The sequence below is a fragment of the Dryas octopetala genome, chromosome 3 (genome assembly GCF_963921425.1).
Source record: "Dryas octopetala chromosome 3, drDryOcto1.1, whole genome shotgun sequence".
NCBI lineage: Eukaryota > Viridiplantae > Streptophyta > Magnoliopsida > Rosales > Rosaceae > Dryas > Dryas octopetala.
This window is the reverse complement of record NC_141368.1, coordinates 3,584,362-3,608,282: the sequence shown is the minus strand read 5'-3', so window position 1 is coordinate 3,608,282 and position 23,921 is coordinate 3,584,362. Positions and strand designations below refer to the sequence as shown.

General features: G+C 36.8%; 6 protein-coding genes across 11 annotated transcripts; 2 read left to right on the top strand and 4 right to left on the bottom strand.

Moving 5' to 3' along the window:
* Window positions 1-2,630: 2,630 nt before the first annotated feature.
* On the top strand, window positions 2,631-5,869 carry ATG18D (autophagy 18 D-like protein). 4 transcript variants are annotated; one of them, XM_086236074.1, is made up of 6 exons: window positions 2,631-2,727; window positions 2,869-2,955; window positions 3,286-4,108; window positions 4,357-4,615; window positions 5,050-5,173; window positions 5,578-5,869. In XM_086236074.1, the coding sequence occupies exons 3-6, from the start codon at window positions 3,350-3,352 to the stop codon at window positions 5,669-5,671; spliced, it is 1,236 nt and encodes a 411-aa protein (XP_086092200.1). In that variant the 5' UTR covers window positions 2,631-2,727; window positions 2,869-2,955; window positions 3,286-3,349; the 3' UTR covers window positions 5,672-5,869. The 4 variants fall into 4 exon arrangements, with proteins under 4 accessions (XP_086092200.1, XP_086092201.1, XP_086092202.1 ...); XM_086236075.1 differs by lacking the exon at window positions 2,869-2,955; XM_086236076.1 differs by lacking the exon at window positions 2,869-2,955 and having other exon boundaries at window positions 2,701-2,829.
* A 252-nt stretch (window positions 5,870-6,121) lies between these two features.
* LOC147289702 (GroES-like zinc-binding alcohol dehydrogenase family protein) lies at window positions 6,122-8,836 on the bottom strand. Its single transcript, XM_086236078.1, has 6 exons — window positions 8,445-8,836; window positions 8,262-8,370; window positions 8,100-8,191; window positions 7,739-7,997; window positions 6,920-7,063; window positions 6,122-6,379 (listed from the first exon to the last, which is right to left on the bottom strand). Exons 1-6 carry the CDS (start codon window positions 8,792-8,794, stop codon window positions 6,284-6,286), a joined length of 1,050 nt encoding a protein of 349 aa, XP_086092204.1. The 5' UTR covers window positions 8,795-8,836; the 3' UTR covers window positions 6,122-6,283.
* Window positions 8,837-8,972: 136 nt separating this feature from the next.
* On the top strand, window positions 8,973-11,828 carry LOC147289701 (alpha/beta-Hydrolases superfamily protein). Its single transcript, XM_086236072.1, has 6 exons — window positions 8,973-9,229; window positions 9,501-9,972; window positions 10,148-10,487; window positions 10,789-10,887; window positions 10,970-11,090; window positions 11,295-11,828. The coding sequence occupies exons 1-6, from the start codon at window positions 8,980-8,982 to the stop codon at window positions 11,507-11,509; spliced, it is 1,497 nt and encodes a 498-aa protein (XP_086092198.1). The 5' UTR covers window positions 8,973-8,979; the 3' UTR covers window positions 11,510-11,828.
* LOC147289700 (Calcium-dependent lipid-binding (CaLB domain) family protein) lies at window positions 11,741-13,175 on the bottom strand. 2 transcript variants are annotated; one of them, XM_086236079.1, is made up of 2 exons: window positions 12,577-13,175; window positions 11,741-12,430 (listed from the first exon to the last, which is right to left on the bottom strand). In XM_086236079.1, exons 1-2 carry the CDS (start codon window positions 13,049-13,051, stop codon window positions 11,883-11,885), a joined length of 1,023 nt encoding a protein of 340 aa, XP_086092205.1. In that variant the 5' UTR covers window positions 13,052-13,175; the 3' UTR covers window positions 11,741-11,882. The 2 variants fall into 2 exon arrangements, with proteins under 2 accessions (XP_086092205.1, XP_086092206.1); XM_086236080.1 differs by having other exon boundaries at window positions 12,595-13,175.
* Window positions 13,176-13,533: 358 nt separating this feature from the next.
* LOC147289699 (Acyl-CoA N-acyltransferases (NAT) superfamily protein) lies at window positions 13,534-15,088 on the bottom strand. Its single transcript, XM_086236081.1, has 4 exons — window positions 14,497-15,088; window positions 14,257-14,315; window positions 13,932-13,988; window positions 13,534-13,823 (listed from the first exon to the last, which is right to left on the bottom strand). Exons 1-4 carry the CDS (start codon window positions 15,061-15,063, stop codon window positions 13,637-13,639), a joined length of 870 nt encoding a protein of 289 aa, XP_086092207.1. The 5' UTR covers window positions 15,064-15,088; the 3' UTR covers window positions 13,534-13,636.
* A 172-nt stretch (window positions 15,089-15,260) lies between these two features.
* On the bottom strand, window positions 15,261-23,131 carry LOC147289698 (uncharacterized). 2 transcript variants are annotated; one of them, XM_086236071.1, is made up of 13 exons: window positions 22,801-23,131; window positions 22,590-22,696; window positions 21,498-21,767; window positions 21,186-21,268; window positions 19,218-19,546; window positions 18,641-18,680; window positions 18,483-18,552; window positions 18,275-18,320; window positions 18,098-18,196; window positions 17,440-17,508; window positions 17,144-17,336; window positions 16,747-16,880; window positions 15,261-16,484 (listed from the first exon to the last, which is right to left on the bottom strand). In XM_086236071.1, exons 5-13 carry the CDS (start codon window positions 19,449-19,451, stop codon window positions 15,429-15,431), a joined length of 1,941 nt encoding a protein of 646 aa, XP_086092197.1. In that variant the 5' UTR covers window positions 19,452-19,546; window positions 21,186-21,268; window positions 21,498-21,767; window positions 22,590-22,696; window positions 22,801-23,131; the 3' UTR covers window positions 15,261-15,428. The 2 variants fall into 2 exon arrangements, with proteins under 2 accessions (XP_086092197.1, XP_086092194.1); XM_086236068.1 differs by having other exon boundaries at window positions 21,498-21,756.
* Between the last annotated feature and the right edge of the window lie 790 nt (window positions 23,132-23,921).

Genomic DNA, 23,921 nt, shown 5'->3' with positions numbered 1-23,921 from the left:
GAAGCGGGAGATATTTTACTTCCCGCTTTCTGTGCTTGGACTGAAGGGAGCTCCTCCTCTCCTTTGCCTCCATTTTTTCCATATTTATAGTTTATAGTAAGAATGTTAGACATACCCACTTGTAAACTTTGGTGCAAAAGATTTAGTTAGTTTCAAATCATCTTCTTTAGTCCTTAGTCTCAAATTTATAGGACACCAAAAGTTAAAGTTATTAGAGAATGAGTCTGTACCTCAAGTGTAGCTTCACTATGCACCTTGCGAACCAACAAAAGAAAAAAGAGGAAAAAGATTGTAGCTTTCGAACTCAGAACCTCAAGATTATAGAAATATATGCCGTACTATTGGTGCCATGGAGGAGGGCCCATGAAGCTACTTGTACTAATTGCCCGTTGAGTTGAGTTGATGACAGTCTCTCATCTATCATTTCACCCCTGCAGGTTTGGTCCCTTCATATGATATTTTTTACTTTTTTCACTGGACAAGTGAAAATAATTAAACCTGCTCGATCAGGTGCTTTTCCCATTCCTGCACCCCATTTGCTTTCCCTTTCCCCCAATTTTCTCGTCTGTGGTACCAATATTTATGACATGCATATAACGCATACTGTTTCCCACTTCAGTTTTTACCTTACCTATCACTCCAAGCATCTCATTTTGTACAGTCTTGCATGTCCTTGTACACCCCAAGCATCTATATATGGATACTCATGACATACAAATAGATTTTTCATTATCTGATTTGGTTTATGATATATGTTTTTATGTCATACGGTATTCGTACAATTAACATACGGTCGAACAAGGGTTAGTTTAAATATACATGTGGTATATCAGTAACATGCAGCAATACATGCAACATCAGCAAGCACCATGCATTCGTGCTGCATTGATTTGTGGTAGGCACAGTTAATCCTATACTCGGCCACTGGAAAAGTTTCGAGAACTTACTACCTTTTCTTGAATATTGACTGGTTGCTGTAAATCTGTAATGTATCTTTGCGCAGGTAAACAAGTATTCAGTATATGCTTTATTTGTTAAGACCTCGCTCTTCTGTCTTGCATGTGTTCATCGAAATATGTCCACTCTGTACAGCTTTCCTTTCATCTGGACTTGTGCCATTCAGTACTCTTCAATGCTTTTTTAAAAAAAAAACTATAATTAAACACTAATCTCTCTTTCTCTCTCTCTGACTCTGTCTCTGTATATATATATAAACTTAATTTAAAAATTAAAACTCATGGCCATACTCACGTGTACGTGGAACAAATATGAAAAGCCAGCAATGTATACTTACAGCTTTCTTGGAGGTGGTTATATATAAATATTTTAATTCTTTTTTTTTTGGGGGGTTAACTAATTTATAATTTGCCTTTTGGAAATGGGCGGTGAGTGGTAATGGGTTAATGCATGGCATATGACTATATGAGATGTATATATATGGAATGATTCGAGGTCATGGAAGTTCCTCTTTCTGAAATCAGCATTTGTTTAAAAAGATGAAACTTGGAATTCCTCCACTACACCTTATCTTTTGTAATTTTCTTGCCAGAGACAGACACAGATCTGGTTGCAATTTTTTTTTTTTGGATAAGGAAGGGAAAATAAAGACCTGGTTGCATTGCATGCACTAGCTGTGGTCCCTTATTTTTGTTTTTCTTCTCAGGAGTTTCAAACCTAAATGGTTGATACCAGCTTGGGTCCTATATTTTTGTTAGGATAAAGTTCAAATTTGGTTGTATTATGCCCAAATTTATTTACACTGGTATTTTTGTGTTTAATTTTTTTTTATTTAAGTAAATGACAATAAGGCAATTTTAATGACAAAAGTGCTCGCATTGATGCTTTTGGTAGTTTCCGTTCTGCCATTGAAAATCAAAGAATATGAATAATGATAAGGCATGCATTATTTGTTAAGAAGAATGCTCTAAGCATGCATAACTTTTTACCAAAAGAGATTATTTATTACCAAAAAGAAAGGATGTTTTGTTTATAAATCACAAGTTCTTGAGTTTGTGATATGCATAGGAGTGCTCAATACTTTTTTCTGTTTTTATGAGGCTCAAACACGAATCAGTTGGTAGTTATGAGAAATTAAATACTCTTTTGGTCCTACCAAGTTATGTAATTTTATTTATGCAAAAAATTACCTAAATCAAAAATATTTTAATCCGATAGCTTATGTAAAGAAAAATCAAGGACTCTATAATGCATTTGATTTCTTGACAAATTATCATGTCTAATTAGATTGCATTGGAGGCATTGAACAAAACATAAACTTTAAGATTAAAGGGAACTAAATGCTTGATATATCCTAATTTTAATTACCTTATCTCTCCCTCACCCTTGAAATTAAAAAGGAAACGACATTTGGCATCAAGTGATCTCTTCTAAATTTTTGTCATTAGTAATTGCCAGTGTTGGATAATTTTAAGGTACATAATTAATAATATTGAAATTTTAATTCGACCAATAATATCTATAATATATTTTTAAATTTTCTTAAATAAATCAATCCCAGAAATGCGGACTACTGAGTCACGGACCGAAGGCAAAGACACAAATACAAAAATGAAAACAAAACGAATAAATAATAATAATTTTTTAACAAAAAAGACGGGAAGAAAATAGAAGAAATTTTAAAAAATGAAAAACACAGACGTATCGTTGTCGTCTCGTTTGCTCTGGCCTGTCTGTCTCAGATACGATTGTCTCTCAGATCAGAAAAAAGTCAGTCATCGAAATTCAGCAATTGACTCTCGCTCTGAATTTCAATTCTATTCGATTGCTGCTGTTTCAATGTCCTTTGTCTTTTTCTCTTCTTCAATTACAGTTAATTCCTTTATTTATTTATTTATTTTCGGATTGAAGGTTTGCAGCGGTATGAAGGTTTTAATTTTTCGCTGATCATTATCAAAGGCTGTTGTAACCCTAATAAGCTCGTAAAAATTCATGATGGTAATTGGGTTTTTATATATGATTGTCTTTGCAGTTCGTTGGTCCAGATTTACCAGTCCATAATCTTGTCATTCCTTAATTATTTGACAACAATTTTCCTTAGGCAAAGTGCATTTTCGAATTCTTGCTTTTTATTGTTTATGGCTTATGAATGAAATTTGGTGAATCTGGAAATGGGCATTGGAGATTAGGGCCTTGTGGGAAGTTGTGGGTGTGTTTAGCTGAGTTACCCATGTAAACACTTGTATTCTATTTGAAGCATGAAGCATCCTATATAGAATTTTGTGTTGGCAATGGCAGAATTGAACTTGTGGTTATCTGTCTGTCCAGGTTGTCTATTGTTTCTGGTGATAATTGATTGTGGCAATTGCTTGTACCTGTGTCTGCTTCCTTCATGAGTTCAACAGTTTCAACATCTCGAGGAATACCTGCACCCGCAAGGCTTGGCATGTATGAATCACCAGATTCTGGGGCTTCTGGTTCTTTTACCCCACTTGAACCGAACATCAATGACAGTGACGAAACAGAGTTACTCTCTGTATCCTGGAATCAGGATTATGGTTGCTTTGCTGCAGGCACGAGTAATGGTTTTCGTATCTATAACTGTGACCCTTTCAAGGAAACTTTCAGACGTGATTTGAAAAGTGGGGGATTCAAAATTGTTGAGATGCTATTCCGATGCAACATTCTCGTACTTGTTGGTAGTGGAGACAATTCCCAATATCCACCTAACAAAGTCATGATTTGGGATGATCATCAGAGCCGATGTATTGGTGAATTTTCATTCAGGTCTGAGGTCCGTTCAGTGAAATTAAGACGTGATCGCATAGTTGCTATTCTTGAACACAAGATATATGTTTACAACTTTATGGATCTAAAGCTGCTGCATCAGATGGAGACTGTAGCAAATCCTAGGGGATTGTGCTGCCTTTCACACCATCAAAATACATCTGTGCTGGCTTGCCCAGGCCTTCAACGAGGACAAGTCCGGATTGAACATTTTGGGCTGAATATGACAAAATTAATCAATGCTCATGATTCTCATATTGCATGCTTCACCTTAACAATGGATGGGCTGCTTCTTGCAACTGCTAGTACAAAGGGTACTTTGATAAGGATCTTCAACACGATGGATGGGACTCGTTTACAAGAGGTAGCATATTGAATTGTGAACTTTTAATTATAAATTTTGATTGTTCTTCAAGTTTATGATGGATGGCTTGGGATGTGGAATTAGAAAGTAATTATTTTACACTAACATGCTGTGAATTATTAAGTAGAACCAAGGTCATTTATATTTAGCCATAATTTTCCTTGTATAATATTATTCTCTCATGTATGGGCGAAATGATGCCCACTAGTAAGGCAAAGACTTCACTTTCATTTATTGCCTCCATGTAGGTACGCAGAGGTGTGGACAGAGCAGAGATTTACAGTATTGCTCTCTCTCCAAATGTCCAGTGGTTGGCAGCATCAAGTGACAAAGGCACTGTCCATATATTCAGCCTCAGAGTTAGAGTGGTTAGGGAGGATTTATCTGCTCATTCAAATGCTGTTCAAGGGCCAGCACTGTCTCAACAGAATTCATCAAATTCCCTAGATCCACTAATATCTCCAAACACTGGTGCAAATTCTTGTTCATCTTTGTCTTTCATGAGAGGTAAGCTAATGTGCCAAAAAATAATTTTTGAAGACTTGGAATTACTATGAATCATCTGCGAGTAATGTGCTTGGATATCTTGCATTTTTGTATTAAGGTTCAACTCAAGCAAGAATATATTTTGTGTAAATTGACATGTGACACTGCTAAGGGAACTTGATGATACGTTTCTATAAAGAAACCTGAATATGGAAACTTGATGGATGTTCTCAACTTTCATATGGTCAAGTATGTGGGTTCTCTCCCAGCTATTACTTTCCATAAGAGCACAGAAATTTGTCATTTGAGGGGCGTAAATATTTCCATCTCTATAAGCAAATGATGTTTCTGAACTTTGGTTTGGAGTTTTTTTTTTGTAATGTTTTGGCATTACATAGTTTTTACTTTTTAGTGTTTTCTTCTATAACTATCTAATCTTTCTGACAATTTCCCAGGGGTTTTACCTAAATATTTTAGCTCAGAATGGTCATTTGCTCAGTTCCGCTTGCCAGAAGACACTCAATTCATAACCGCATTTGGTTCTCAAAACACTGTCATCATTGTTGGCATGGATGGGAGGTATGGGTGTGTGCATTGTTATCGTTTTCCTTTTCATTAATTTTTGTGCACCTTTTCATTTTTCTCTAGCTTAAAGTCTTGGAACTAAAGTAATTGTTCCTTGATGGTTTTCTGGATTCATGAATGAAATTGTAAGAAGATTTTTTTTAATTAATAGAAAAGAAAAGAAAGGAAGATTACTTAAATTGACCCCCCTTCAGTCGTACTTTTAATTATGTAGTAGTTCGACTAGTGAAAAGCCTGAGCTAAGGACCTGAATGAGAGTGATTCTGGCAGACAGCAGCATTAATATATAGCATTAGTTACTTTGATGGTTGTTTTTTTTCCTGTCAAACTTGGACCATTTCATCTCTGTCTTCCTCCTACCCTGCTCTCTGATTCATTATATTGTCTGCATTTATCAGTTTCTACAGGTGCAGTTTTGATCCAGTGCATGGAGGTGAGATGTTGCAACAGGAATATGTAAGGTTTCTGAAAACTGACAGTAGACCAAGATAGCGTTGTTCTCATAATTCCTGGAGCTATACATTCTTCTAGTCCTGTGTACATACTGATTGAATAGCTCATTGAATGTAAATATTTGGAACTGTTTTATTGATCCTCCTTACTATATATCTCGTTCAAACAAAAAATAATACTATATATTTCCTGAAATAATGCCAATGATTATATTTCATTATTTCTCGTAATGATAAATGTTGCTGAGTATGTAAGTCGTCTCGTAGGTTCCTTGATATATGATATCAACAAATGCAGTCATTTTTATCTTTCTTAAAAATCATAAGAATTAACACTTTTATTTCAGCTTCAGAAATTGCAATCTGAAAAGGTGCTCCACCTACTTTTCCTAGTTCTTTAATTTTTTGAAAAATAAACTTATAAATCCGGCTAAATTGGATGTGTTGATATATCGGACGAGTTATCACAGGGTTCGTAACTATTATCACGGAACCAAACCATCTAATCTTACATGTATAATTTATTCATTTATTTTAATCACAATGATCAAAAGGTAAACCATGTGTTTGTCACAAGCTATGAAAGGGACAGTATATGGATTTTAAGTGTCTAGGACTACAATCCGCCCATCCCAGCTGAATTTTGGTCAAATTAAAGCTTTGATCTCACACTCCTCTGGTTGTCGAGAACAATCATCACTTTTCCAATGGCTTTCCTATCTTTGATGGCAGAAAAAGCAAGATTGGCCTGGCATTTACAAGTAATTGAGTCATTGACAACAGCTCAGATGATCAAACTTCCACAATAAATTTAAATTAAAGCAACAAATCATGCAGAATGATCATGAATCCAAATTATATGTTCAATAATTGACCAAGTCCCTTAACGAAATATACTAAATATGGTTCAATATATGATGAGTTCTACAACTCAAAAGCCAAACCTATCCAAACCCTTGAAGCAATTAGTGTTAACCCTCACTACTGATGCCTTAGCAAATAAGTTGATACCAATGTAGAGATCTTTTTTTTTTTTTTTTTTTTTTTTTTTTTTTTTTTTTGAGGACAACCTAGTTTGTTGGTAAGAAAAAACCCATATGTACATTTATGTTCACAATTTGACTTTCATTGCATATATTTTTATGCGGCCATCAGAATATCTGGCTGCATATACTCAACAGACAACAACCAATGGTGGTGGCACATCTTCTAGCAAAAGCTTTACTTAAATCTTCTAAGATTGTATTTCTGTTAGGGGGTTAAAAAAGAGTGTAAAGAAGTTCCTGACCTCTGGCAAGCGGTAAGTATGAGAAATGCGGATGGTGATCAAGCCTCTTGCCACCCATGACAGTAGCTCCCTAATTGAATCTTCAAGAACACCTGGTCGATGCATTCTGTAGCTACCCCAGTAAAGTCCATGCACTGTCCAGTTCTGGTACAAAGTGATGCATAAGTAAAAGGGCATTATAAACTGGAGCCGAACATCTGGATACTTTATATTTATGTAATGAAAACAAGACAAGACACTTGTTCAAAATGGTGAATACAAGTACAGTGACTATGAGAAAATTTCAGATACACAGTTTTTAACTCTCCTGTTTGAATTAAAGGCTCTCCAATATCAATCTTATACACCTGTTTCCATCAAGGTCTTCTCCAATATCACTCTTATATATTTCAAGTTATGATGGCTTCATATACAGATGTCACAGGCTAGATGATTAAAGCAGCCAGACAAGTCAGTTAACTGAGAACTGGTGCCTGTTACAGTTCAACCTTCAACTGGGTTCTGAAATCACTACCTTCTTAGGAAACAAAAGTAGAAATATCTAGTGACCAATTAGACTTAAGGAAACTACTCTTTTCTTTGTCTTCATCATGTCATGCTAGAAGCAAACATTGGCAGTTCAAAGACAATAACATGTACATCAAAGACTTCTATGGTAATTCTAGTTATCATAGCCAATTCCAAATGACTTCCACAGCCTACCTTCTAATCAATCATTGAACTCTAATTTTACTCTAAGCATTTAAATCTTAAGCAAGCATTACTCATTTGAGCCAAAAAATGCAATATTTTGGGACTCGAAACAGCCACTAGCCATACCTTAACAAGAGCAATATTTGCAGGAATGACAGGGACTTCTCCACTAGCAAAGCCTATAACCAAAATGTTGGCCCCCCAATTCAAAAGCCTCATGGCTTCTTTAGTAAGCTTGCCTCCAACAGGATCATACAAAACGTCAACCCCTTTAAGTTTTCTGGCTTTCAAGAAGTCCTTGACACTCTGGATAAGATTTTGACTGCTGGAGTCCACAACATGATCAACACCCAATGACTTCAAATACTGCACTTTCTCAGCTCCCCTGGAAATTCAGCATCCAATAACACAAACCCATTTCTAAATGAATCGAATTGAAAGCAATCCCAATTCCCACAAGAACAAAAACAATGAAACAAGTAAGTACCTAGCTACTGCAATAACAGTGGCTCCAATGACCTTGCCAATCTGTACGGCCGCAAGACCAACTCCTCCAGCTGCACCAAGAACCAGCAATACCTACAAACAAACATAAAAAATCACAACCCAGATACACACAAACATAGATGAAGATCATAAAGATGAGTACTTGGCCGGAGGTCAAATTGGCCCGGTGAACAAGAGCCACGTGCGAGGTACCAAATGCTACAGGAAGTGCACCAGCAGCCACCAGATCACACCCTTCTGGCACTCCAAACCTTCCAACATGCAATTCCCACATTAGAGAGAGAAAAAAAAAGGGAGAGGGAGAGAGAGAGAGGGATTAACTCACAGTTCGTTCTGATCGGCGACGATGAACTGAGCAAAGGAGCCGAGGGGGGCGAAAGAGCAAACTGGGTCACCGACTCTGAACTTGGAGACGGTGGGTCCGACGGCGTCGACGACGCCGGAGTAGTCTGAGCCGGGGATGAAAGGTAGGGGCGGCTTCTCTTGGTACTTGCCCAGTATCTGCAAGTAATTGGCATAGTTCAAGCTAGTAGCTTTCACTCTCACCCTCACCGATGTGGGAGTCTTCAATTCAGGAATTGGGTGACTATTTTCGACTTCTATTGCTCTCTCTGTTCCTTCTTCTGAGATGGGTACTGTTGGATCCCCCAATTTCCTGCACACTAGAGCCTCCATTTCTTCCTCCTTCGGAGTTTTCCGACAATGAGTTTCAAATTTTTATGTTGGAATCAAATATATGGGTAACTGATTTTGTTTTGTTCTGTGAGTAATACGTCGACGTTTTTGAGGAAAAATATTGAAAATTTCTTTCTTTTGATTTTTATTATTCATTTCATTGTTAATTAAATAGCAATATATCCATGTGCTTCAAAATCAGGTTGGGGGCTGAGCGCAGCGCCAAAATCCATATGAAGAGCAGTGCTGGGGTAGGGGTGTTCCCAGACTTGCTCTTGCTTAAGAGTTATAGCAAAGTTTCAAGCTTTCATGGAAATAGTATCAGCTTAAGCTTTTCTTCAAGATTTGGGTCAGATACCAAAAACTACACCATTCTTAAATCTTTCCCAGTTGCTTCTGCTTCTTCAGTCAGTGGCTCCGGTGCCCAATATTCAGGTTCTGGTACCCCAATTCCTTATCTTATATGCATTTCTGTTCTTCTGTATGCATTTTAATGTACTTTTCTTCATAACATTCTTTATTCTTGTTTTGCTTTTTTTTTTTTTTTTTTTTTTTTACCATGGTTCTTGTTTTGCTTTATGCCTTTATGGTAACCAAACCAATGAATTGGTATTTTATATGTGGTACGGGTCTGATGTTACTTGTTACTGCGCCTTTTGTGTGTGTGTGTGCGTGTGTTTTTGAGCTTACTTCGAATCTCCACCAGAGCAATTGCTGGATGCGCTAACAAAGCAGAAAAGGAAGGGAATAGCTGGCATAGATCAAGATGAACTGGTGGATCCAAAACTGTTAGCAGACCCAGATAGTTGTTTTTGTGAGTTTAGAGGAGTGGAGGTGCACCACAAGGTATATGAGGCACAATCACAGCCACATGAGACTGAGACTATCTCTAGCCAGACTAAGAAGGTTGGCCTTCCTATGATTTTGTTACATGGCTTTGGAGCCTCAGTTTTCTCGTGGAATCGAGTTATGAAGCCGTTGGCAGAGGTCATTGGTTCCAAAGTTCTTGCCTTTGATAGACCAGCCTTTGGGTTGACATCAAGAGTAAACCTTTTCAGGCAGTCATCTTCTGGAAGTGGGGAATCAAAACCAGTGAATCCATATTCCATGGCATTTTCAGTGCTTGCTACCTTGTACTTCATTGATTTTCTAGCAGCCGAGAAGGCAATTTTGGTGGGGTATGTACTTCTCAGCTGAGAAGTCAATTTGTTTCGTACTCCCATTGAGATTAAGTCTCATTTTTTGCCTTTTGACTATATATAAAATCTTTAGGAGAAATAATAAAGTTTCTCAATTATGATTATTGTTATTATAAATTTAAATCTGAAAGCCAATATCTCTCCAAAATCTCAGGCATTCAGCTGGTTCTCTTGTAGCAGTTGATTCCTATTTTGAAGCCCCAGAACGTGTTGCTGCTCTGATCCTAGTTGCTCCAGTGATTTTGGCCCCACGTACTATTGGAAACGCTGTTGAGGGAAATCAGTCGGGAGAAGATAACCAGACTAAAGAAGATGGGTCAAATTCAAACACTCTAGGGAATCCATTTATCCAGATTTCCAAGATTTTGTCCAAGTTTACTAGATTTATTTTACAGGCAATAGTGGGAATGGTGAAAGGGATGACAGTTATGCTCAATTCCTTGTATAAGAAATTCTTGTCAGCTATTCTACGCTCTACCCTGGCTGTAATGCTGGTAATGAATTTCTCTCCTGGATGATATTGTGCTGTATTTGACTTGAGCTTTCAGAAACTCTCAAATTGAATTAATGTTCCAGCCAACCAAAGCTAAACGTCAAATGGCTTAGAAAAATCTGTTTAATCCAGTACAATGGTTATCTATTTGAGTATGTTTTGTTGTTCAAGATATATTCAAGATATAACTGATAATTGTTTTCCTGAATATTGTTGCCCTCTTTTTTGCTATATTCCTCTTACCCCCCCTCCTTTTAGATACATGTGCTATATCTGACAGTGACTTACCACATGATGCTCAGATAAGGATGGTCATTGATAAATTTGGTGTTGCTGCTGTTAGGAATGCATGGTATGACTCGAATCAAGTCACTGAACATGTCATAAATGGTTACACGAAGGTTATTATCGTTAATAGTTTTGCCTTCTTTTATGCTTTTGATTTTGTGGAGCAGAATGCTCACCTGTTAGTACCACATGCAGCCATTGAGGACCAAGGGTTGGGACAAGGCACTTGCGGAGTACACAGTAGCAATGCTTACAGACACTTCCTCTGAATCAAAACCACCATTGGCAAAAAGACTTCGTGATATCTCATGTCCAGGTAACGGTTATAACCCTATAGTTTTCCCACTTGGTGTAAAAATGGGTTGAAGCCTGATATTGAAATAGTCAATTGGAAGGCAAACTTCAATCAGGTAAGACAGTAGGAGGAAAGTCTCCTTAGACCAGACAACTAGTTTTTATTTTTAGTGGTGCAGATACATTGTTAATGCTGATACTAAGTCATTCTCTCTTTGAAACTCAGTCCTGATTGTTACGGGTGACAATGACCGGATTGTCCCCTCGTGGAATGCTGAGAGACTTTCACGAGCCATACCTGGATCTTGCCTTGAAGTAATAAAGCAATGTGGGCACTTGCCACATGAAGAGAAAGTTGATGAGTTTGTTTCAGTAGTTCAGAAATTTCTGCAAAGAGCTTTTGAAAATTCGCAGGAGCAGACTCTACAAGTTATAGTTTGAAGTTTCCTATATGGCTAAACCCCTTGTTAGTATCTCATGAAGAAAAATGGTGGGCTTGATGAAGAAAACTAACATCAGAATGTTCTGAGTTTATATGTGAAGTGCTTAGGACGTTGGAAACTATGTTCAACAAAGAAATGCGGAATGCCCATATATACTTCGATATACAGTAGCTGTAATTAATAAGTGACCAATAGTTTTTCATTTGATCATCTGTGATTTGGGAATGGAGCAAACCCTGTGAGCATTCTTGCTCTGTACTGATATCATATTGTAAGAAAGAGAGTCGAACAATATCAGATAAACAAGTTGAAGTGTCTTTCTACTGGTTAATTTATTAAAACATGATTACTGATACTAATTACAAACTTGGTTAGAAATAAGGAGGATCAGTTGATATGGTAAGACTAGCATCTTGTAAGCCTGAAGGAACATCAAACCCTGACATAAAGTCATCCCCAAAGATCACAGCACCAGCTGCCAGCGCTCCAGCTCCAATTCCCATTCCAAAACCAGGTGCTCTGCCATGACCAGGCGGTGCTCCACTGTGGCCAGGCGGTGCTCCAGATGATGGCATATTAATATAGGCTTGAGGCATTCGATCTGTTCTTAGGAGAAGAGTGGGTATGTACCCAACATTAGAAGGTGGGGGAGGTGGTGAAGGAGTTCGAGGCGGCTGATAGCTTGGTCCAGTTGCTGGCGGGTAGCTTGGTCCGGTTGCTGGCGGGTAGCTTGGTCCAGTTGCAGATGGGTTGGAATAGTTTGTAGGGAAAGGCATTGGATGTGCATATGGGGAATTGATCCGGAACTGATTTTCTGGCCTATGCTGTGGAGCTAGAGGTTGTAGTGTTGGTGTTGACCCGTCTCCAGTAGCCAAGGTTATCATAGTATTGTTGTGATCCACAGGTCCTCCCTCACTGCCTACAAAACAGAACTTAAAGAATTTACACGAGAAATTAAACTGGAAAATATGAATCACATAAGAAACAAACTCGAAATGCAGACTTTCTAAAGTTTTCTGGGAAAGTCAAGGTTAGATCTTTGAGAGTTTTGGAAGATTACTTTACCCCATGAATTATGAGTACCTATGTATATGCTTCTCTCTTCCATATCTTCAGAAATACGTATTGAAACGTCAACAAACCCTTGAGGTTTGTTGGAGTTCTTTTTTCGCAATTGATAGCTCCCAACTTCTTCAGCTCCATGCCTTGGAACCTCAGAATTCTTGTTATGCTTAGCCAGAAACTCTTTCAAGACAATAGTTGCTGTACCCTGAAGCCTTTCTCTGAGGAATATAGGCTCTCTACTATACACTTCAATGTGCAGTGCTAGATCATGCAAGTATGATTCTGAGTCCTCAATCAAAGTAGCAAACTTGGTTTTCCATTCTGGGTTTGCATTCCCAGATGCATCAATCTTGGTGCAGTATTTGTTGTTGGGATTAGTCCACCCAACAGCATACCATTGGAGCTTGAATAGGGAAGACGAACGCCGGAGCCCTCTAGCAGATATCAGGCACACTTCAACCCAGAGTTTCCCCATGTCAGGCTAATTGAAGAAAAGAGAGAAGTTGAGAGAACTTTCTTGTGCAAGGTTCTGTATGGGTAAAGTTGATATGCATTAAAAAAGGGAAGCAATTTTGCATTATCTTAAAGGGCTACTTTACTTTGGCGGTGAGATAATTTTATGCCAAAGAACATTATGGGGTAACCTCTTTTGTCAAACCTTCTTTTTCCTAGCAAAGTGCATTACAGATGGACAAGAATCTGCTCTAATTTGAAAAAGTACAGCATAATACTGTGGTGGGAATTTGGCTAAAATGGTCATATGTGCAAACAGTGACTCCAGTTTACAAATGTTTACATGATCTTGACTGTTTACACATGGAAGGGCCTAACCATCAAATAAGTAGCTTACATATAAACCAACCTCCTTCCCTCCTTCAGGAAAAAAAAAAAGAAACAATCCATTTTGACTGTTATATTTTAACTTGATGGTGTAAATTTTTTTAAGACAAAATGGAGACAATGAAACTCAAATTTCGAACCCTTTTGCTAACAGAGAGCACACAAACATCTCCTCATCTTGAATTTGATGAGTCATCTGAGGATACAATGTGGCTTAACTTCATGATTTCATGGTCTTCGAGTGTGCTAAGGTCTTCAAAAGTGGTGGAACCAACAGTAACTTTCGACCTGCACGTTTAACCATCTGAATGCCTTCAGAATTAGATGAAACACAAACACTCCTTGTGTACATCATTGCAGTGGACCCCAAAATGTCGTCTCCAAAACCACACGCTTTGAAGAATGACCTGACACGTAGATTGCAAAATTAAGATTTCAACTCATATATTCTGGGCAAAACTTTGTTCACCAAAGTATTGAGGCTTTGACATTCAAGAGAGATTGGTACAAATCACCTCTCCTTCTCTGAGCAAAGGGCTGCAATGTCATAGATGTCTCTGCTTGTGAGTATTCTGCAAGAAGTGGAAAGTTTTTACACACCCCAACAAGGCCATTTTACATTTCAAGATAACCAAACTAAATTTTTTATTTTTGTTCAAACATGACAGCAACAAAAAATAAATAAAAACTCCAGAGTTCAAAGTACTACTAAACAAGAATAAGCGAAAAACAGGTAAAGTTATTAAGGTTTCAATCAGAGCAAACAATAAAGTTAAAAAAAATAAAAAAAGGTAAGAAAAAAAATAAAAATTAAATCAGTCTTAAGAAAGAATACTGAACCTTATAATTCTTTTAACTATCATCCTTCCAATTCCCAATCCCCGCAATGAAGGAATAACCTGGGAGACACTGAAGCATATATTTATATGAACACTTCTTAATTTCACCATCTATTGCTTGTATAATGTATATAATAGTAGTAAATGAATAAGCTACAAATATTGTTGATACTCATTAACCCTTCTCTTGGGGATTAAAATTCAAAGAACAATTATAAAACTGTTTTAATTTGTATAATACCATGACATCGTAGATGGAGGCCGTCAATCCATGATCAGAAACGGCACGGCCGAAGCCCACCAACTGACTGTTAAATGGACTAACAGGCATCACCACCCTCTGGAACAATTCTCCGAAACCCACCATCTGCTCCTGCTGCTGCTGCTGCTTTTCCTTCGAAGATGATGATGATGGTGAGTTACCCATTACATCTTTTGGCTTGCAGAAGACTGAGACCAGGACTGAACTATGGGAGAGAGCCACACGTAGCTTATGCACGTCGATGGCTTCCACCACACGGCACCCATCAGCGTCCACGTAATTGGGGAAACGGTGGCCGGAGAGGTTGCAGGCGCTGTAGAGGTCACTGAGGTCATCTGGGTTTACGTGGGATGGGTTTGTGGATATGTATACTGGGACTAAGGCTTGCAGTGGTGGTGGTGCTTTTGATTTTGATGGTGTTTTCATGGTTTTTCCCATTTGGGTTTTACCTCTGGTCACCCATTTTAGCTCCATGGACATGGACGTATGACCCTCTACTATAAGCATGCAAGTAGCAGCTGCTGCTGCAGCTCCGCCAATCTCCATTGCTTTCTCTGTGCGTGTTTGTGTGAATAATCAACATATTACCCTCTACTAGATAAGGGGTAGTTTTGTCATATTATATTATCAAACGGCTTAAGTTCCTACAAGTTATAATGTTATATTGACTAGCCAAACCAATAAACTATACAGAGAGCCTGTGAAGCAATGCGGATGGTTATGAATATCAAAACTACTGACTCACATCATCAAGGCCATGTTAATAATCAAAAGTTCACAGTTTGCAACAGCAGATCGATTGTATAGGAAAAATAAAAGTTTTGAATTTCATAATCAACGCCTAAATTACTAAAAGCACATATCACCACCTAAATTATAGGTTTAATTAGTCAATTCCTTTCATCACCCGCTTAATCACAACAGGTTGACAACCAAGCATCAATGTCTGATAACTGAATAGTCTGCTGCCTCCTGGAGGTTGATGTATCCCCCCCTCGCCATTGTGAGGGCTCAGCTTCGTCTATTAAATCTGCTAAAAATGATGTTGGTTGCTGCTGGTAGAACGGCTGGTTGAAGACAGGTTGTGGCCCTAACTCTGTTGGACTAAACCAATTGAAAGCTTGACCTGCCTGCTGCAAATTACTTCCATGGTTTGTGCTTCCTCTATCAGCCATAGATTGGTGTTGATGTACTCCACCTCCAAGATAATCTGAGTCCAACCCATGCATGGAGCAAATGACTGGACTCTGACTCGATCCTGTTGGCCAAAACCAATTGAACACTTGGCCTGCCTGCTCTACATCACTTCCATGGTCTGTGCTTCCTCTATCAGCCATAGCTTGGTGTTGATGTAATCCACCTCCGAGATAATTTGAGTCCAACTCATGCATGGCTCGAATGACTGGACTCTGACTCGATCCTGTTGGCCAAAACCAATTGAACGCTTGGCCTGCCTGCTCTAAATTACTTCCATGGTTTGTGCTTACTCTATCAGCCATAGTTTGGTGTTGAAGTAATCCACCTCCAAGATAATTTGAGTCCAACCCATGCATGGAGCTAATTACTTGACTCTGACTCAATCCAGGCATAACTAGGGAAAGCCACGGTACTGATGAAGATGATGAAGAAGAAGAACCAAAATTTTTTGAAGCTTGCATCCTTGGCTCTAAAGAAGACGCCTTAGCTATTTTGATGTTCTTACCCTTATCAATAGCACTTGAGATGATGTTGTTGGGACAACTGTGTGTTTTCCATGATGGAGCAGCACTGATACCCTTCTGAGATGATGCCACATTATAGAATTGATCTAGGGCTCGAAGCTGAGAGTTTGAAGTTGCATTACGAGGATTCAGTGCTTCTTCAGTGCATTTTTGTAACTTTCGCTCAGCAACCATTTGAGCTGTTGGCCCAAGATCTTTAACAAACTGCATCAAGCTTTCTTTGTACCCGATACTATTCTGCTTATTCTGCAAAGCCAAGACAAATAATCAATATGCAAGTACATACAACTCAATTACATGAATAAGTAAGGCCTAAAGCTCAGCCATCTTTTCAATTACAGGCTTTTGATTGGTTGCTGTGCGAGTCAAGGTTTGCTTAAATATATTGTATACATGTATTGTTTTTGTTTGGGACAATTGTTTTTTTTTTTTTTTTTTAAAGTTTGGGACAATTGTTTAAGATACACCCATGAGCACATGCACACCTGCACGCACATACATTACTCACCTGCACTAGTTGCTTTGCGCTGCAATAGACTGTAGACACTATTGACTCATTCTCAGTGAGAAATGTATTCAGAGGACTGTAGGTTCCACGTTGACCTACTTCAGAGTACTCAGATCTTCTTTCACCTTTACAGCCTGTTTATGGAAGAAATGAAAAGACTGAGTGCAATTCTATTGAATGCTAAAAGACTTGATCAGGTAAGGTTGTTAGTCACTATAACCAAATTAGTGAAACTCACACCGGCCACTTAACTTATGTGTATTCAATTACAAGCTCATGCAGAATATTGAATAAGTCTTTGATCAGTATCTTGTATAAGTTAAGAGTAATCAATTCTATGTAATCACTAAGGTCAAAACATAGATTTTGAAGTTGGACTTAAGGCATGCTTACATACCTTTTTTGGACTTAGACCTACCCTTTGATGTCAACCCAATAGTTGACCTGTCAGAACTATTCAGAATGTTCACTTCAGTCTTAGTCCTCTTACCAGCTCGTAGTCTTGCCTTGGAAAATCCCCTTTCGGAGATCTCAGGGTTATTTTTCAAAGCACCAAACAACTTCTTCGCTAGGTCTCTTATAGCATGAGCCTGGAAAACAATAAATCTGATATAGTTAAGGAGAAAATGTAGACTTCAAGAGCATAAATGTTGGTCAACTTTGATAATAACAAAAGTGCTTTATGGACTTTACCTGTCTATAAAAGATGGTATTTGAACGGTTGAAAACCATTGCGTTGCTTGATACCAAAAACACATCATGCTGTACATTAACCATATGAACATTAAAACTCAAACAACTTTGTATATAACTATAACCATTTAATCTACCCTTAAGGTTGCAAGACACAGTTTGTTTAATTTACAGATCTAGAAGGCTTCATTATCCATATAGAAAAGAAAAAGAAAATAGACTTCAATGGATAGAAGGCAATCAAAGCATGCATTCAAAAGTATATCCAAGGCAAAATTGCAACGTTGTTTTATACTATTTAAAAATTCATTGTCCACCATATCAACGATCAAGGACCCAGATTGGCAAGTCAAGTGGCTGTGAAAAGCAACAACATAGACCAAGTACGTGCATTCCATTAACCAAAAGGGTCTCAAACAAAAGAGAAGGTAAAACATACTGACAAGTATATAAAAAAATTCATGCTTGCTAAGAAAACTTATGAACCCCAACCCACCAGTCTAATCCAAACAAATGTGCATACACACATACACTCAAATTTTCACCAAACATCAAAAGGAGAGGGGTATTAAATAGAGAAGTCTCAAACAGCAGTTCTCTCTTCCCAGACTCACTAAAGGGAAAAACATGTAGAGAACTAAGGACTCTAAGAGCAAACCTCAAATTCTTCCACTGTTCTGTACTTTCCTTCATTGAGTTTTGCTGAAATCGTGCCGAAATCCATTGGCTCTTTAATGAAATCATAATACTCTTTTACCTTTCACATTAAGAATTATAAATAAGCAACTATAAAGGTATAGTGCATTAGGACAGACCATGAATAAAGTAAACAAACCTCTTCTGGATCTACTGGCTTTGCAAAGAGTTTTTGTGAGTCTCTCCTATAATTAAAGTTAAAAAGAACATTAAGGAATTAACTTTCTTGATGATGAATTCACTAAAGAAGAGGCCAATCACTAATAAGAGGAAAAGAAAAAAATTTCACTTCATCAAGTATTATAGCATGGATAACCAAAACATGGATGTCATAACGAAGTGTTCACCTTTTCAATACACCAAGCAACTTTTTAAGCTTCCTTCTTTCTGGTAAAGCAGTTCCAGATGACATAGCAGCTGTTTGATTTAGTACAAGAAATACTGAATTACAGAGTCCTAGCCATCATAACATAGATATAATAAATTGCAATTCAAAAAAACTCACCGGCATTTGTATGATGCTCTTCGTTACTTGAACTGCCAACCTGCAAATGTAAATAAGACCTTGACACCAGTGCAAAATTCAAATCATTTAAATGTAAGGGCATCAACATACAATCCAGTGTTTTTATTTAAACAAAATGCCAACCCAAGTTCTATAAGGTCATTTACCACTAAGCCATCACCACGTCTGTTGACATATAAGAGACAAGATCTAACTAAAAATGTATGAGAATTATAATAAATATACTTGTCCTTCCTTTTAAAATTAAACAAATTAATAAATATAAAAAATGGAGAGAAAAAATGTGGAGTGCCTATCAAAGTTTAGTACTGACAATTTATGCTTGATTTAAAACTCAAAATTGTAAATTAATTTTCATAACAGTAACAATTTTTTTTTTCAATATTTTCATTTGGTAGTAAGTTTATAATATCTACGGAACAGTATAAATTGTATAATGCTATTTATCATACAGTTTAATATTTTCATTATATATACTTATTATGTCAACACATTCAACCTTTCCTCTTACTTTCAATAACTGTTCTGGTTTTCACAACATTGTCAAAGTACACACCTTTTTTCGCACTTGAAACTCAACTGTACTTGGAAACAGATCCTTGAGATGTCTCATCTTAACCTTTTTTCTTTTCTGTTTTGGGTAGGACTCATCTTTTCCAGTAACCGCATCCTCCTCTGGTACATCACATATCCCCTTGCCCTTACTTTGGCTCTTCTCTTGCTGAGAGCGAGTCTTTCGTGCCTCAAGTTCAGTTATCCGTGGACTCCTTCTATGTTTCCCACTCCACATAATTGCTATTGTTATTAATTATTTTACACAGTAGTTTCTATGACATACAATCCTCCACCATGAATTTTATACTAAATTCAGTTGAATGTCACCTCCTGTTCCACAAATCAAGTGATAAATATTAGAGATGCAACAGAGCAATTTCAAGAAAACCATTAGATATTCATGTACAATATATTTAATCTTGGAAAGGAAAAGTGACAGAAAAATAAGGTATCAAACTGCCATGTGAAACCACTAAAGAATTAGTTTTAGTAGATGGGTTACATCTAAAATACTTGTTCCTAAACTTAATATATGGGGAGGTTCTCAGACTTGACAAATTAAGATAATAAGTGCTCTTCAAACTAGAAAAAATACTTGGCATGTCCATGGAAAACATTATGTGGTACTTAGTTCCTGAAGATGGAAACGATTTTCATATTTCAGCCGAGATTCTTTGAAAACCTGTTTTCATATCATTTTAAAATGTTCCAGAAGACACTTTTGTTTAGCCAAACTGAACAATTTTCAAAGAATTAAAGTATGTCGCTGGGCCTTTTAATAGGTGAGGCCACATTAACCATTTAAGTGTATTGTTCATCCACTGCCTTTTCAAATTCTCCAACATGCTCTGTATCTTTGCCTTCTCTTAGGTTGGAAACTACCACATCTTTCACGACTTCTTCAGATTGGACTCCTTTTTCCATCTTATTTTAAAGAACTGATTTCATTATAATCAACCAAGCAAAAATCTGAAAATTTATATAAACTGATGCCACCTTATCTTATCTTACATTTAAACTATAATCTGATAAATTCAAGGATTACTCAACTGAGAAATTGTTGCTTTCACAATAAATGTGAACCAAAAAAGTAAACCCTATTATCTTACTCTGTAGAATAAAATATTAGCAATTATGTAACTTTCATAAGCTAAATTTCTTATGAGCAATTCAATCTCCTAAAAGAAGAAAAAATATTAGGGCACTACTGCAAAATTCCTTTTCCAATCTAGTAGAATACATATTCCAAAATAACAAAACACAACCTTTTTATGCAAAAATTAGTGCACATATAGCAACCACTACCACCACCACACATTTGACATTTTCCACAAAAAGGACAGATGAAGAAAAATATTTAAAGAATGATAGGCTACAGATTTATACAAAGCACATGTCCTTTTTCCTTTTTCTTTTTTCTTTTTTTATTTTTTCATAATATTGCTAATCCAATGGAACTATTTTTTCTGTCAGCAAAATTCTAGCCAAATTAGAGTATCCAATTTTTCCCTTCTTCCGTTAAGTTGACTTCTCTCTTTGGGCACCAACTGTATTACAATCTCCTGATCTAGTAGGCAATCAGGTGTTGTGACTTAGCTCAAATGCCAAAAATAATGTTACTCTGGGCTTAGCTACTAGCCCGTGTGCCTTGAAGATCTGATACCAAGACAAATTAGTTCCCAACCTACTCTCCCAATCCATCCTTTTTGTAGCAATCACAACATTTTCAGCATCAAAGCTTTTCCTAGTGACAAAATCTTAACATATCAATATCATAAATGCATTACAACCACAACTTAATGATAGGAGAAAATCAAATTATGAGAAAAATACCTTTGGATATAAAAACTAAAAAATTCAACAAGATAGGTAGCCCTTTGGGAAGGGATAGAATTCTTTCTAACTCATATATTTATGATTATTAGAAATACTTTTCCTTTTCAGTAGGACTTGCCTAAAATCAACCTACCTCGACCATCATAAAGATGATATCCGTGCAATTGATCCACTAAGAACGATTCATCAATAGTAAACCTTTGATCCCTTTCTATCCTGCAGATGGTAGCAAAAAATGATTGGTCAATATACAAAAAAGCATAGAAAGGCTATGTAAGACCAATCAATATTTCGGAATTTTCTTCTTGGATTCCTCCTATGGCCATCAGCACCACACCATGACTAGTAAAGATTGGTGCTTTGGCCACTTACGTATATTTGTAAGTAGTGACAGAAGACAGAACGCAAGACTTACATTCAGAAAAGAAACACAATAGAACATTACCTTCAAGCAACCAAGCAGCGAAAAGATTTACAAGACCTCCGCCTTGGTAATTGAAAACCCCATTGATGCTCCAACAAAGCACCTTTAAGCCTAAGAAGGCCATTTATAAACTGCCTTAATAAATTCCACCCATTTAAGGTAATCTTGTTGGATTTACTGAGATATGAGCGCATAATGACTTGCACGGGCCTCCCAGTGCATGAAGAGTTTGACCTGACAATTGTGTACAGGTGAACAAATGCTGTGGCATTTGGCACATCTGGCAAAATACTGATGGTTAAGAATAAATGCACGGTTACAATCAACATTTATCGATAAACTCAAATTTACTTTTGTGAACTGCGGTGACCAAATTGAAAGAAATAAATAAGAGCTTTATTTTCTAAAAAAAAATGTAAAAGATAATAGAACAAGGACTTATAAATTATAACTCTGTTTCATTTCCATATGTGTTTTTCAATTCATTTTGCAAAAGCCTTTATAAATCAATTTTCACTATTATGGCAATTAGTAAGTCTCTTAATGAATGAACAAAACAAAAACACAGTTTTAGATTAGATAAGATGTATGAATAATGTGTCATCCTCTATAAAATTCTTGGACTAAATTAGTAAATTAGCAAATGAAACACTTCATGATTGCCAACCAGCTCCTATATATTTCCTGAAAATACTTCAACCTTTGGAGTTTAGAACTAATACAGACTCAGATTCTCAAAGTTCTTGATTAAACCACAGTACTTTCTTCGCATATGCAGCTATATCACCACCTAGCTTATGACATATCTATTTTTGTGATCATGTCCTGCGCTCAATGCTTTCAATTAGCAATTCATTGTTTATTAAGGCTGTTCTATGTGGTATATACTATAATCAAACAATAAGAAACGATTTCGACCAAAAAAAAAACAATAAGAAACGATTCACAACTAAATATTAAGTGAAGGATGTTAATGTTTTGTTAAACACAACACTTCAATAATGGTCCACCTAATGAGAGACAGTGAGAGAGGCAGAGACCTATGTTTATTTTATTTTTTCGGCCATAGGCAGGGCTATGCTAATAAACAAGAAAATGCAGAAGCAAGCTTACCAGTATCCACTTGTACAACCATTGGACATCCATTTATGATAGTTTGAAGCAATGCTGATAGCCTTCGACCTTAGATTGCTAAAACCCGTTCACTGCATCAACTCTCGCTGTAAAAATCAAATTGAACACGTACATAAACTTGTTTATGCTGAAAAACAACATAAACCCAAAAGAGAAAGAAAGAGACAAAATGATATTTGGGTTGTCTTACGGAGATTCACTCTCAAATGTATAAGCAATGATGAGAAGCCCAGTATTCTTAGAGACCCAGATAACTGATAAGCTGTTCTTGCATACTTTGAAGAGTTTTCCAGCAGCTAGTGCACTCCCAGTTGTGATTTTCTGGGATAATCCCTGTGTTTCTTTGTTTGGCAGGAGGCTTGAGAGCCCCAAAAGTCCATAAATTTGATGGGTCATACTGACCCCCTTCTGGGTCTGAAACCATCTTCATCTGTGAAGCAAAGGAAGGCAGTGCTATACCTGCGACTCCTTTCATACCCTCTTTGCTTCCATCTCTGTAAATTCACGAAAACAATCAAGGAGAATGTCTAGAAAGCGTTATACGGAATCGCGGTTTCTAGTGGTCACTAACTCTGAACTCTGAAGTCATGTTTTCTATGCAACTTGCAAAGTTACAAGTTACAACAGGACAAACCGCGAATCCAAATCACGCTTCTCATGAATTTCGTCCGACTTCTTGGAGTTCTCTATTTTTCGGACCGGGATGATAAGTTGATAACTATCCACAACTACAATTAATTCTTTTTTTTTTGGCCATTTATTTTGGTTAAATTACATAAACACCCACTTCCTTTTACATCTATTTCCACAATCATACAAGGTCATATCAATGACGCTTCTTAAATAATTTCACAGCCTTACTTTCAAAAAATAATAATAAATAATAGATTAAGAATATAGTAAACAGTAAACACACCATATTCCTTTTCTAAATTTCTAATCTCCACATTTTCATCATCAGACTTAACATTCTCTCTTCCTAGTTGCTACTTAACTTCCACCATTCCACCATATTCCCTTGGCCAAAAAAAAAAAACCTTCTACCATATTCTATAATATTTATCATATTCCACCCTCATTGTGTGTGTATAATCTATCTACTTTATGCATGAAAATTGATTTTTTCTGTTCTTTACTATATGCAAGTTTTTATTTTAGTTATATTTATATGAGCTCTTAACCTCATTTATTTTTAATAAATAAAATACCATTAACTAATCAAGCACATTATTTTATGAGTAATATTTGAAGAAGAATTTGATGACTTGATTATCATCTTGTAGAATTTGGCACAAATGGACTAGTGGTGGC